The following is a 14,769-nucleotide window of genomic DNA, read 5'->3' as shown; positions in this document are numbered from 1 at the left end:
GTCAAGGCGCACTCTACTCGGGCACTTGGTGCCACCTAGGCCTTCTGTCATTAGGCGTCAGTAACGCAGGTTTGAAGGGCGGCCTCCTGGTCGTCGGTGCGCAATTTCACAAAGTTCTTTAAAGTGGATGTGTTGGCATCTGCGGATGCTTCTTTTGGTCGCAAGGTTTTGCAGGCTGCTGATCCTCTTGAGGTGAGCTCCACTTGTTTTGTTTGAGCTCCTGTTGCCTGGTTGGCCACTGTTTTAGCCTTGGGAATTTTTTTGCTGTTTCCACCCCTCATGTTTAACACTGCTTTGGAATGTCCCAATGGTTATAAGTTTCAGGAGATTTGTCTGTCAAAAAGAAAATGGGATTTTTGACATACCGTAAAATCCATTTCTCTGATGTTCATTGATGGACACTGCACCCACCCCTCTGTGGAGTTGTAATTCTTCTGACACTGCTTGTAACAAAACTGAGTACCTATAGCGGGGAGAGGGAGTATACCCCCTTGGCCTGCCCATAGGCGTAGCCAGACTTTTTTTCTGCCTAGTGTCCTACTCCTGGAGGGGGCAGTATAGCCCAATGGTTATGAAGATCAGGTGCTGTGTCCATCAATGAACATCAGAGAAATGGATTTTACAGTAAGTCAAAAATCCCATTGTTCCTATATTTTTACTAATGCTAGCAGCATGAGGATTAAAAATTGCCAATGTTGATTGAGAGAGTGAAGTTGTGCTTTAAAAATAAAAACTTTGTATTACGTAAGGTTGATGGTGGCAAAACATTATGGAAATACCTGCCCCATTCTTTTGTAATGTTTCTAACTTTCCTTGTCTATTTGTGTAAATCATCAATTAAAGCAAAAGTGGGGAAAAAAGATTCTGTGAAATGCATATCATCTGTGCTGTTTTGTTTTTTTTTATTATTAATTTTGTGTTATCTGCTATTGTGCAGCAGCCAAGTCCTAACCGCCGAGAGGACAGACCAGTCAGCTTTTATCAGATTGGACCAAATGCAGGGCAGCCTTGTGTTGCCTCCTTAGCTAGAGATGCAGCCAACATCGCTAAAGACAAGCAAAGAAATTTTCTTCCCAGCCTCATTCAGAATGACACCTATGGAGCAGTGCTCAATAACATCACACCACCGAGCTCTGCTGGGCCAGCACCGGCACCTCCTCTGCCACCAAGAAATATCGGCAAAGGTAGGAAAACCTAACAAAATGTTGGCAAGTTCAGCTTGTTATCCTAATACAATAGGACAACCTACAAATGTTTTGTTGTAAACCTGACAATTCCTTTCTTGCTATTATCCTGGGAAACTCTACACAACTAAAAATAAAATGTATATATTTGTTTTTGTGAGTGATTTTATAGGAAACTGGCTGACCATTTGTTAAAAATGGTAGTTGTCTTGTGGTTTTTGGACTCACTACTCTTAAATAGTGACCTGGCTCAAACATGCAGATAAGAAAAGTTAGACAAAGGTCATAACTCCTGATGTCAGCAAGTAGGAAATTTCTGAAGCCATTAGATCAGCATGGCAGCTAGCATTTTCAGAAGAGTTCAGGCTCCACAATTCCCAAGTATGAGGTTCCTTGAAGTCACCAGTACCGAACAGATATACCTGAAAATTGTGTAATATTCAGTCAAGGGTTACTCTAATTTGGGAGAGAGCAAACCTGCTGGTCACAGTACAGTTCTGCAGTCTTCATGCTCTTCCACTATAATTGCCAATGACGGTCAATAGAATGTGATGCAGTCCTATTTCCTGGCATTTTAGGCTTTGTTTATTAATATAGTATAAAGAACAATGGTATTGACCTAAATCAGGGGAACCAATATGAATTGTATGAGTGTTAAAGGCGCAATTCTATAATAAATATGTAAATACCAGCTCCCCTATTTTGTAGAAAATGGTATACTTCTAAAAGGCAAGACACAAGGCGCAAAGTAATCAGAACAGATCAGAACAATTCTGGTTTACTAGCCATAACCTTTAGTGCAATTCCTTCAATAAGTAAAATGTAGCCTAAGGCCCTTTTCACACTCTGACGTGATTCTGCCACGATTTTGACTGAACTTGAAGCAATGCCTATGTCTATGGACCTCAAAACGCATCAAAGTTTAACCAACGTAGTGCAGGGACTACTTTAAAGTCGTTGCAACTTGAAGTCGCACAGATATGAACGGTACTCATTGGAAATAATGGAGTATGGCTTGTCATGCGACTTTGCAGCCACAAATCGCAGAACAAGTCGCACAAGTGTGAAAGGTGCCTAAGACTATGTTTACATATGTGGCTAAAATGTCATACTTCTGAAAAGCCATGCGTGTTTTCATCAGTTTTTAGAGGCATTTATGGTGAAAAGGCAATACGATGCCTCCTTTCTGCTTGTTTTAACCCTGTAAATGTCACACCAGTGGACCACTTTCGGGTACATTGGACGCAGTTACGGCAAATCCCTGTTTGCTTGAAGCGGTTGGTGGCAGTACTGCCTACCGAATGAGACGTGGTTACATTTTGCCATGGGCACAAAGCAAACATCTTGACCATGGCATGTGAACACCCCCATATGTTGTCTTTTGTAGATGGTTGAAGGGGGGGGGCTAAAAACACAGCTTAACTGAGTGTTTTTAACCCCTCCCTGACTGAAAGTCTAAATTATTTCTTAGGTGATACTTTTTACTGTGAAAAGGAAGATGATTACAGTTGCAAGCTTTAAAGACTTCTTTTTCCAAAAAAAAAAAAGTCTATTTATCAGACTAGGCATAATATGGTATATTTCCATCAAGCAGTGATCATTCCTACACCAATTCACCCAAATTACTTACCTGTTGGAAACTAATTTATTACTTTAAATGCAGTTACTACTGATCACATTAAAGACTTCCTTCTCTTTCATTGAGGGACACAGAAATTCAAAGACTGTTGGGTTATACTGCTGCTTACAGGAGCATTCAGATACTGGCAAAACAAACAAAAATTGTCTTTTTACAAATGGACCTGAATTGAAATTTTCCTTTAAGTACTATCAAGGATCAGATCTCAGCACTTACGATCTTGTTTTAAAAACTGCTAGATTCCCATTCTCCGGCTCCTGGGCATTCCACAGTGACTTTGTGGGATCTGAATTTGGTTTCTTGACTCTTCAGAAACAACCTTTCTTTATCATACATCACGGGACACAGAGCAGGTAATAATGACTATCTGGGTTATACACTTACTTTAGGTGAATGAACACTGGCAACCAATAGGAAGTTCCTCCCCTATAACCCCTCCCATACAGGAGGAACCTCAGTTTTTTCACCAGTGTCTTGAGGGTTCGCACAGTATGGCCTACTCTTCTATAGACAATAGAAAGGTGGCCATTTTTGGTGGACCATGTTTGCTGAAGGATCAGCAGGGCATCTGAGACATAACTTCAGCCCATGGCTACATTTCCATGGGAGAGCTAGTTGACCAGTCAAGGCATAAAGGTATATTTGTATACTTACTGCCTAATTCGGGGGGCTTGTACAACTGTCTGCCGATACACCGCTGTACCGGTATCAGTGCACTTTAAGGAGTTATGTCTCCAGAATAGTGTACATTTGGTCCACAGGAACCTATTTTTAGTCTGTTTTAAAGCAGCATTAAGGCTGTATTGAAGCCTATATGGTTGGCGTATCCTGAAAAATCAGTTGGGGCCAAGTGCAGTTGCGCTGATGCAGCATAGTAAACATGTTCATGCCTGCTTACTTGCATAAAACACATGCCTGCTTACTTGCATGAAACACATGCCTGCTTACTTGCATGAAACACATGCCTGCTTACTTGCATAAAACGGCATGCCTGCTTACTTGCAAAAAAAGGCATGCCTTCTTACTTGCATAAAACGCATGCCTGCTTACTTGCGTAAGCGTGTTTGTATGAACTCATGCTTACTTACATGTTTGCATAAACTCATATTTCATAAATGCATCAACACGTGTTTTCGTGTTTGCGTAAACACGTGTTTGCATATGCGCATAGTTGCATAAACGCATGTTTACATAGACGCATGCTTGCTAATTGCGTGGGTGTATGTTGTGTGGATGCATGTTTGCATGGGCACGCATGTTTGCAGGAACACCTGTTTGCAAAAACGCATATTTGCATAAAAAAGCATGCTTACATTCTTCCATAAACGCATGTTGCATAAAAGCAGAAAGAGGTGAACCACTTACTGAAATAGGCAGAGAGGTATGTTCCATGTTTGTTAGCAGTATTCATCCCGGGTGTTGGCAATTGGCAGGCAGACTTTCTAAGTCGCCAGCAATTGTGTCCAGGGAAATAGTCCTTGCATCCCAAGGTGTTTCAGCTGATCGGTCAATGTTGGGGTATCCCCGATGTAGATCTGTTGGAATCCATGTTCAAAAACAAGCTTTTACAATTTTGTGTCCAGAACCATGGATCCGATCGCTATCGGAACAGTTGCCTTAGTGACCCCTTGGTCACAATTCAGCCTGATGTATGCATTTTCTCTGATCCAACTTGTGCCACGGTTGTTGAGCAGAATTCAGGTGGAAGTGAAGCCAGTGATCCTTGTGGCTCCTGCGTGGACCAGGAGGCCTTGGTTCGCAGAGGTTGTGAGGTTAGCCGTAGGGGAGCCATGGTTGCTTCCATGTTGTCCAGATCTGCTCTCCCAGGGCTCCTTATTCCATCCTACTTAACGGTCGCTGGATTTTACTGCCTGGCTATTGAAACTAGAATCTTGAAGCATTGGGGGATCCCGGGCTCGGTTTTGGCTACATTGATTTAATGCCAGAAAACCCGTCTCTAGGAGAATCTATTATAGCGTTTGGAAATCTTATATCTCTTGGTGTGAATCCAAGAAATGACATCCTCGTAAGTATGTCAATGGTAAAATTCTTACTTTTCTTCAGGTACAGTAGGGGTGCTCTTAAAATTGGCATTAGGGACCATTAAAGGTCAAGTCTCAGCCTTGTCGTTTTTTTTTTTTTTTTTTTTAGAGACGCATTCTTTGCTGTGGACATTTATGCAAGGTGTGATTTGCATGGTTCCATCGCATGGTTCCGCCAATTAAGCCACTCCTGTGTCCTTGGGATCTGAATCTTGTACTCTTGGCGCTGCAGAGGCAGCCCTTTAAACCTATTAGGCAGATTCCCTTGGTATTATTGGTAAGGAAATTGGTCTTTTTGGTTGCTATAACTTTGGCCAGGAGGGTCTCAGTTAGCGGCTCTTTCCTGTAGAGAACCATTTTCGTTCCTTCATTAGGATAAAGAAGTCTTTTGGCCTCATCCATCCTTTTTGCCTTCAGTAGTATCAGGTTTTCACCTATACTAGGATATAGTTCTGCCTTCATTTTTTCCAAATCCTCAGACTCCGGAGGAAAATTGTTGCTTTCACTAGATGTGGTTCGTGCCATTAAAGTCTATTTGGAGTCAACTGCACTAATCCGTAGTACCACTGCCTTTTTGTATCACAGAAGGGCCTAGGAAAGGCCAAGCGGCAACTACTTCCACTATCTCTAGGTGGATTTGTTAAGTCATTGTTCAAGTTTATTCAAGCTTAAAGGGTAAGAATTCCACCTTTTAAGTTAAAAGCGCATTCTACCAGAAGGGTGAGTGCTTCTTGGGCAGTGCATCATCAAATATCTATGGCTCAGATTTGCAAAGCTGCTACTCGGTCTTCAGTTCATACATTCCCAAGGTTTTATCAAGTGGATGTTAGAGCCCGAGGAGGTGCTCAGTTTAATATTGGCGTGTTGCAAGCAGCACTACAAGTTCCTATTGTTCTTTGCCCAGGGGCAGTTATGGGGATTCTGTGTCCCCTCCCCTCAGGGGCATTGCTTTAGGACATCCCAGATAGTCATTATTACCTGCTCTGTGTCCCGTGATGTACAATGAAGAGAATAGGATTTTTCCTACAGCTTACCTGTAAAATCTTTTTCTTGGAGTGCATCACGGGACACAAAGGGCCCTCCCCTCTTTTTCTGGGATCTTCATTCCTTGCTTCAAAAACGGAGGTTCTTCCTGAATGGGAGAGGTTATATGGGAGGAGCTTCCTGCCTATTGGTTGCCAGTGTTCATTCACTTAAAGGTAGTGCATAACCCAGATAGTCATTATTACCTGCTCTCTGTCCCATGATGTACTCCAAGAAAAGGATTTCACAGGTAAACTGTAGGAAAAATCCTATTTTTGAATTTATTTATTAGGAATTTGGTTTTCACCTATTCTCCTGCGAGGCGGGTGTCTGAGCTCAGAACCCTTTCTGGTCTTGCACAAGGAAAAGGTGGGGTTGAATCCTACAACATCTTTCCTACCTAAGGTAGTTGAAACTTTTTACCTCAACCAAGACATTGTTCTTCCTTCCCTTCCCTCTGTAGTTCATTAGAAGGAGATTTCTCTGTCTGTCTTCCACCATTTCTCAGTGGTTTAGACACTTCTGGTCCTAAGGATTGTGTTCATTCCTTTTCTGTCAAGGTGCACTCTAACTCTGAGTGCTTCCTGGGCTTTTTGGCATCAGGTTGCCGTTTCAGAGATTTGTAAGGTAGCCACCTGGTCTTTTGCTCCCGCATTTTCCAAGTTTCCAAGATGTTCAGGCCTCATCTGATGTCAGCTTCGGGCATAAGGTGCTTCAGACTGCTCTTTGAGCTGCAGGCAGCCCCCAGTTGTGTTGCTATTACTTTTCAATTGGTTAGACTGTTTTCTGACTTTCCAGCAATCTCTGAATTCCTGTGTCCCTCAGGATAAAAAAGAAAATGGAAAATGTGATTTTTAATTTGTATTTATTGTAAAATCATCTTTTTGGAGTTCATTGAGGGACACAGGTCCCCATACCTCTGTCTGTGATCATGCCCTCGGTATTGTTTTTCCACAAAACGAATGCAAGCTGGGAGTAGAAGGGGGTCACACTGGGCTTGCTACAATTGTTGCATCTGCCAGTGTCCCCCTAGAGGATTTGAACACTGGAAAATTTAGCAATTGTAGCCAGCCCAGTGTGACCCTTTTCTACTCCCACCATGCATTCGTTTTGTGGAAAAACAGTACCATGGGCCTGATCCATAGACACAGAAGGATGGAACTTGTGTTATTCAAAGAGTTTTACGGTAAGTTAAGGAAAAAGAAAAAATATTCCCATACCACATTACTTGATGCTATGTAGGATGGTAAGCATCATTTATTCTAAATGAAGTCCTCCTTTAACACTCAGTTTGGGCAGCATGCAGTAGATTTTCTGTCGGAGTATGATGATGTTTGGAAACAGAAGTCCTTTAAGGTTTTTTTTTTAGTTTTTAATAAAGAATGATGAGCTAGACACGGTTGGGTTGTTATTTCTGTTTGTTTCTCTGTTTAGGAGAATAATTCTCATTTTTTGCCCAGATGACCATGGTCACCAGGACTGAAAGTGAGGGAAGATCCAAATTAAGTTGTCACTAGAACAGAAGTGGGGACATCCTATGATGGAAACACTCATTTTGGTGACAGCTTTCTATAAGATAATTGTCCTAATTTTGGAGAGATTTCCTGTTACTTCCTGTTATGTTGACAGAAGAAAATCCGCAGGGGTTTTAACCCTACCCTACTTTCTGCATTTTTTGAAAAACAAAAATGGTCCTGGTGGGGTATCAAAATGAAATCACCAATAAGAAGTGCCTATGGAATGAGCCTATAACTCCAGCTGTATGTATTTCTTGACATGCTGCTCATATTTGCATGTTGATTTCACTTAAGGAAACCTGAATATACATTTTGAAAGAGTTTTCCCCCCGGTTTATCACCATTATTAAGTAGGATTAGCCGGACAAAATGTCTTTTCATTTTAGTTTTGCATAGAGTAGAAAAGATTAAAGCCCTATCAGTTTATTTTTTGCTATTTGTGTACCATTGGGGACATTTCCCTTTACTTCCTCTCCCAGAGACACAACAGGAAAATCTCCCTTCTTAAAAAGTTGTGTCTGGAACTCTTATATCCTTTGGAAGATTTCCCCTTACATTGTGTTTTGGGAACAACGCGAACATTTTGGATTTCACCCCACTTTAATTTGGTGACCATAGTCATCAGGACAAAAAAGAGTAGTGAATCTCCCCTTGTCTGATAATCTAACCCTTCTCAATGCCACCCAAAACTTTATGTAAAAAAAAATGTTTGCCAAGAGATACACTTTAATAAATGATCAAACATTTAGTAATAATATAGGTAACTAAATAATATGAATCTTCATATTTGGTTCTTAAGTCGTTTTTTTTTTTTTGGTTTGGGACTAATTTCTTACTAATTGCTCATATAATGGATGTTTGATAAAGTTTATAGGCTTGATGGCTGCAAGCTATTTACTAAATGATGGTGCAGTGTTGTGTTCTTGTACAAAGTGCATTCATGCAACTTGTTTTATGTATTATAGTATTCTGAAAATAATACTATATAATGTACGCTACTTTTAGATATTGAACGACCGCATGTGTTGTGTCTGATCAATGGAAATCTTTCCTCCCATCCTCTTGATTTTTGTCCTCTCTAGTTCAGTCGACCTTTTTTGGCAGTAGTATGCACAACGCTCATTCAAATACCCCGGCCTGGAAATCCCACGTGATAGGACATGAGAGTGGCAGCAGACAGAGGTCCTCGTCTGACCCTCCAGCTATCCACCCTCCTGTGCCACCAATGCGTGTAACATCTACTGCCACAAGTACGTGTCCTCCTGTCATCCACTCATCAGCACCATTGCAGTGCACTGTGTTACAGTCACTACTACTAGATGACCCTTCACTGCATCCTACTGTCGTATTTTTTGTCTAACCCCATTTTGTCTCTGTGCTGCCAACTGTCATTGTGTCTTTGGTTGTACATTAGAAACTAAGTAGCAGCAGAGGCAGGGCAGTCATCAATTGATATCAGGTTATAGGGTTACTAAGGCCGTCAAATAGTGGGATATATTGATGGAGTCTGAATTACTAGCTGTTTTTATTTCATTGCAGCCAATTGGATTCTATCTTTTACTTCCATGGTGGCTCAGAATCAAATGACTTGCTATAAAGCTACACAGGCATTTCCTATTTCAGACACTGTGATTTACTAGGCCCATTGTATTATGCTGAATTATTATGGGACAATCTAGAAGTCACTGAGAAGAGGGTACGAAGGAAAGTGGGGTTTTGTAAAGCAAGCAGTTTACCATCAGCATTTTGTGGTCACCATAAACAACACCATCACATTTGCTTTCCATTGTGATTTTGTTCAGCCACTCTTGTGATTTAGACACATTGTATAGCCAGACAGTGACACCACAAGTCAGAAACTGTAGCCCTCTTCAGAAACGAAAACATATTTGAACATATGTTTATTCCTCCAGAAATTTTGGTTCTACACTTTTCCCTCATTTCTGAGGAAGCTGTAAAGTTTTTTTTTTTTTTCCTTTTATACCTCAGTAAAAAAGTGGTGGAACTTTGAGGAAAGAGATGGGGCTTCACTGAGCTATGAAACTAACAGTAGTTTCCCTCCACATCACTTGGCTACTGCAGAAATGCTGAATGTGGTGTTCACTGCTCTTCATTTGTGTTCTCATGTCCACAACTTGGAAGACATACAGTACTGTGCAAACATTTTAGGCAGATGTGAAGAGATGCTGTAAAGTAAGAATACTTTCAAAAATTATATATTTTAATTGTTTATTTTTATCAATTTACAAAATGCAAACTGAGCGAACAGAAGAAAAATCTAAACTAAATTAATATTTGGGGTGACTACCCTTTGGCTTCGAACCAGCATCAGTTCTTACACTTGCACACTTTGAACACTTGAACAAGGTAATGGATTTTCTAAGATTCTGGAGTCAGGTGTATGATTGACCAATAACACCAAGCAAGTGCCAATGATCATCAATTTCATATGTAGGTTTGAAATGCAGTCATTAACTGAAACAGAAACAGCTGTGGGAGGAACAGAAAACTCTGCTACTAAGGTGAGTGAGCGAGACTTTTTTCATGTCACAGGTCATATACTATGGCAAGGCTGAGCACAGCAACAAGGTAGTTATACTGCATCAGCAAGGTCTCTCTCTGGCAAATATGTTAAAGCAGACTGGGGTTTTTAGGATGTGTGGTTAAGCTCTTTTGAAGAAGCGCAAAGTAATGGGAAATGATGAGGAATGTAGATGCAGTGGTCGGCCAAGGCAACTTAATGCAGCAGATGAATGACACATCATGCTTACTTCTTCAATGTTGGACGATGTCCAGTATTGCCATCAGCACAGAACTGGCAGAAACCAGTGATGCCCAGGTACACATCTACTGTCCAGAAGTGATCTTCATGGAAGAATTGTGACCAAAAAGCCATACCTCCGACGTGGAAACAAGGCAAGTGATTCAACTATGCATGAAACCATAGGAACTGAGGTGCAGAAAAATGTCAGCAGGTGACCTGAACTGATGAATTTTAAATATCTGGTTGTTGCAGAAGGCAGTTCGTTCCCCAAAGGACTGTAGAGCGGCACAACGAGTATCTGCAGGCAACAGTGAAGCATGGTGGAGGTTCCTGCAAGTGATGGTTTGGCCCCCACCAAGCCCTGATCTCAACATTGAGTCCGTCTGGGATTACAGAAGTATTTAAGGCAGCCTACATCCACAGAGGATCTGTGGTTAGTTCTCCAAGAACAACCTACCTGCCGAGTTCCTTCGAAAACTGTTTGCAAGTATACCTAGTATAACTGATGCTGTTTTAAAGGCAAAGGGTGGTCACACCAAATATTGATTTGATTTGGACTTCTCTTCTGCTCGTTATATAATAACTAATAATAAAAAAAATAAATATAATATCTTGCCTGTCTGCTAGTATGGGGAACAAAGGCATGCACTGGACTATCGGGAACATGAAGCAGATAGGTGCCTTCAGTCATGAGTGAAGCGGGTGCCAGATTGTGGTCAATCCAGTGGTTGGCTCTGTAATGTTTCAAGGAGTGCTGTATAAATGTGCATGGTTACTTTGGATTAGCAGTCAATCAAGTACCTGTAGAGAAGTAAGAGGAAGGCTTACAGACATTAACACAATCCCACAGTCAATGTTTCTGAAAACCTCTGTCCTATACAGCCTGCATTTTCCTTTTATGGTAAGGAAGGCCTGATGGAAAGATGCTTCTGGAAGATACATCAATTCAACCATGTGAAATGACCTTCAAGACTATAGACCAATAACAGACAACAGAGCTCGAGTTTGAAACTACTTGTCCCATAATGTCCTGGCAGATAATATATACAAGGCCATACAGGGATACAGTATAATTTGCTGGAATGTGTAGTTCAACAGCTTAAGTTCTACTGGTTGACTGTCAATGCACCAAATATTATCCTTCCAGTGGTTAGGAACTCCCTTGGATGTTCTTCCTCGCTTTTGGATTTAGCATCTTTATAACTATAACTAAAGGCTGAATGTGTAGTACCTTAGTTTAATGTGTACTGTTAAAAACACATTTGCCCTTTTAACCTGCTATGTGGCGCCTCCCTCCTGTTTTGTGTACTGTGCATACATACCATAGTGTGTTGGTTACAGAATGTCCACCGTGTGTGTGTAAGTATATAACACTAGTGCTGTCTATTTATTGGGTTTTTATTAATCTGCTTTTATTTCAGATCCTCCTCCACCTCCTGTAGCAAAAACAGCCAGCGTCATTGAAGCACTGAGCCAGCACTCCAAACCGAGCCATCCCCCTCCTGTTCCACAGAACAAACCAGTTCCCCCTCCAGTCCCACCACAGCCTCCCAACAGACTGGCACAGAAAAGGCCAGTTCCAGGGTAAGTCGATGGAGATGAGTGGGTGCCATTGATAACAGATGTGCACACCATGTAAAAGGTCTCACTTATGGGCAGTGTTTCTGAGAAAAAATAAACCTTTCTCATTGTTCATGGCAACCAGAAACACAATTCCTTTTTTTCTTTATTTCCATACTGTCTTGGAACACTGGAAAAAAGAACCTTTAGATATTTCTATATATCTAATACCTATTGTGTATAGCAGGGTTTTTCAACCAGGGTTCCTCCAGAGGTTGCTAATGGGTTCCTTGAGCAATGACATCATTGATCCTTTTAGCTATCTATAGGGGGTAATTCATTCCAATGATCACAAGTGTAAGGAGCATTCTTCCCACTGACTATCACACTAATGTATTACGAGTTGTATATGTAGTAATGTTTAGTAGGGGTTCCTTGAGACCAGAAAGTTTTATCAAGAGTTCCTCTATGTTGAAAGGGCTGAGAAAGGCTGGTGTATATGCTCTCTCAGAACTGGTGTGGGAGAAGATGCTAGATACAGCCATCATGAGCACAACATTGACTGTGGAGCTTAGTTCACAATAAATACATGATTTCATAGAGCCTCTTCTGCCTGTAACCCAAACTAAAGCTTATGGCATACCAACATACATGGGCACTTATACCTAGCATTAGGCATCTGCATGTTGATTATGTATGTACTTACTACCAAATCAGACAGATCCATCAGTTTGACTTGTCATCCAGACTTACAAGGTCATGTGGGTGCTTGCTTATACAATGTATGTCAATAGATGCACACTTCCATTGCATTCTTTATCCTACTGTTTACATTACTTAGGAGCATCTAAACTTGGAACGGACCTTCAGCGGAGATTAGGTTTTGTGTAGGCTTTGGTTTGTTTTAAGTGGGTTTTGCATCCCAAGTTGCATACAAGTCTACGGGAATGCAGAACCCACTTCTGTTGGCGAGTCAACTAACAAAGTGATGAACATACAGTATCTAACAAAAGTGAGTACACCCCTCACATTTTTGTAAATATTTTCTTATATCTCTTCATGTGATAACACTGAAGAAATTACACTTTGCTACAATGTAAAGTAATGAGTGTAGAGCTTGTATAAGAGCCGGTTGACGCTACCACGACCAGAAAGTCGCCCCGTGACTTGAAGAGACTTGTGAAGAGACTTGTGAAGAGACTTGTGAAGAGACTTGTGAAGAGACTTGTGAAGAGACTTGTGAAGAGACTTGTGAAGAGACTTGTGCACTACTTTGAAGAGACAGGCGACTTTGTCTGTGGGGAATGCCTGGCTAATCTCTTTCTTCTTCCTGGAAAGTCTAATAACAAGTCGTGTCAATTAAGATAAGGAGGCGACTCCCATTGAAGTATATGGGACAGTCGAATCACAGGTCGCCTCAAAGTAGTACAGGACCCTTTTCTGAAGTCGGAGCAACTTCAGTAGTGCCAATTAAGACGGCACTGATTGATTAACATTGCTTTTGTTATGTCAAGCTACCTGGGGCAACACAAGTTGCCTCACAAGTCGCGCTAGTGTGAATGGGCTCTAACAGTGTCAATTTGCTGTCCCCTCAAAATAACTCAACACACAGCCATTAATGTCTAAACTGCTGGTAACAAAAGTGAGTACATCCCTAAATGCAAATGTCCAAATTGGGCCCAGTTAGCCATTTTCCCTCCCCGGTGTCATGTGACTTGTTAGTGTTACAAGGTCTCAGGTGTGAATGGGGAGCAGGTGTTTTAAATTTGGTGTGATCGCTCTCACTCTCTCATACTGGTCACTGGAAGTTCAACATGGCACCTCATGGCAAAGAGAATCAAATAAAAAGAAATATTCAGCGCTGGACTCTTGTACACACCACTAATAAATGGACCAGCAGCTAAGCACTCAAGGGCAATATCTCCAAAACACCTTCTGAATACATAATAGAAAAATAGTGCAGCGCAATCCTAGTGGTAAAATTATAAAATCATGCAGAGTCCCAGTGTTAATAGGTGTCCATATAAACAGATAAAAGTCTCCAGTGTAAAGTGGTCCTAGGGCAATTCCATAAGGTGCTTGTCTCCACGAGTGCTCATGCAATCCCACCACCTGTTCACACTGCCGCTCACCTTAACAAAGAGACCCTACAGGGTCAACCAGCATTTCATCTCAAAATCAAAGCATCCTCACACTTTCTTCCTTAAGTGTAGTAAATGATTACACCTCCGATGCACTGTCGGCTCCTCAAACAATGTTACCAATATGTGTAGGAGACAAGAAAAAACGATCTAATGCTCTCTGTATGCAATCAAGCACTCTTTAATCCATATAAGAAAACAACTCACATTTTTGAAGAAAATAACAGCGCATATCTGCAGAGTTTGCAAGCAGGCGTGCATCAGGTCCACCAACCCGGAAGAGTGAGAGGCGGCCGCGGGTCACGTGACATCCCTCGTACGCGTTACGTCCGTGAAAATAAGCGGGACTTCTTCAGCAAGGGTCACGTACCATACTGCGGACCCGTCTTTTATGACAATATGATCTGCCCACCTCCTGTCTTCAATTAACTAATCAGTATGATTCCAAATGGAAACAGGAAACAGGAAGTGATGTACACAGGAAGTGATGTACACAGGAAGTGATGTACACAGGAAGTGATGTAAACTAAGGGCAGGAAGTAAACACTGCATGACCCTTAAGCCAGGACCAGCCTGTATTCTTATATGCAGTGTGTACGGGCAATTTAAAAACTTTCCACAAGAACCAGCTTGGGGAAATACATTAAATACAATTTAATAAATATACTATGCCCAAATTTAAAATAATACATCTTCCCATAATCCAAAGGATTCAATGGGTGGTAATCGTCATTGTGACTCCGGCTAAATCTCAACTCTCCACTAGATGGCGTATCTGAGCATTGCCTAATCATAAATGTGAACAATAAGTGACATATACACAATAATGCACATAAAATTATTAAAATTACAAAATATAAACCACAATGTGAATACTATAAAGGACAAAGAACAAAGCA

At 41.2% G+C, this 14,769-nt stretch overlaps 1 protein-coding gene across 2 annotated transcripts in view; it reads left to right on the top strand.

Moving 5' to 3' along the window:
- The window catches only part of ASAP2 (ArfGAP with SH3 domain, ankyrin repeat and PH domain 2), a 460,853-nt gene that overhangs the window by 417,430 nt on the left and 28,654 nt on the right, over nucleotides 1-14,769 (top strand). Inside the window, exons 22-24 of one of the 2 annotated variants that reach the window (XM_082252497.1) lie at nucleotides 938-1,184; nucleotides 8,488-8,655; nucleotides 11,591-11,753. In XM_082252497.1, the coding sequence (XP_082108623.1) occupies nucleotides 938-1,184; nucleotides 8,488-8,655; nucleotides 11,591-11,753 (578 nt within the window). Of the gene's footprint in view, nucleotides 1-937; nucleotides 1,185-8,487; nucleotides 8,656-11,590; nucleotides 11,786-14,769 lie in introns of those variants that run through there. The other variant, XM_082252496.1, reaches the window with a different exon arrangement.

Source organism: Pelophylax lessonae (genome assembly GCF_965119305.1).
Source record: "Pelophylax lessonae genome assembly, chromosome: 3".
NCBI classification, from domain to species: Eukaryota; Metazoa; Chordata; class Amphibia; order Anura; family Ranidae; genus Pelophylax; species Pelophylax lessonae.
Note: the sequence above shows the minus strand (reverse complement) of the source record. Positions and strands in the feature narration are given on the sequence as shown.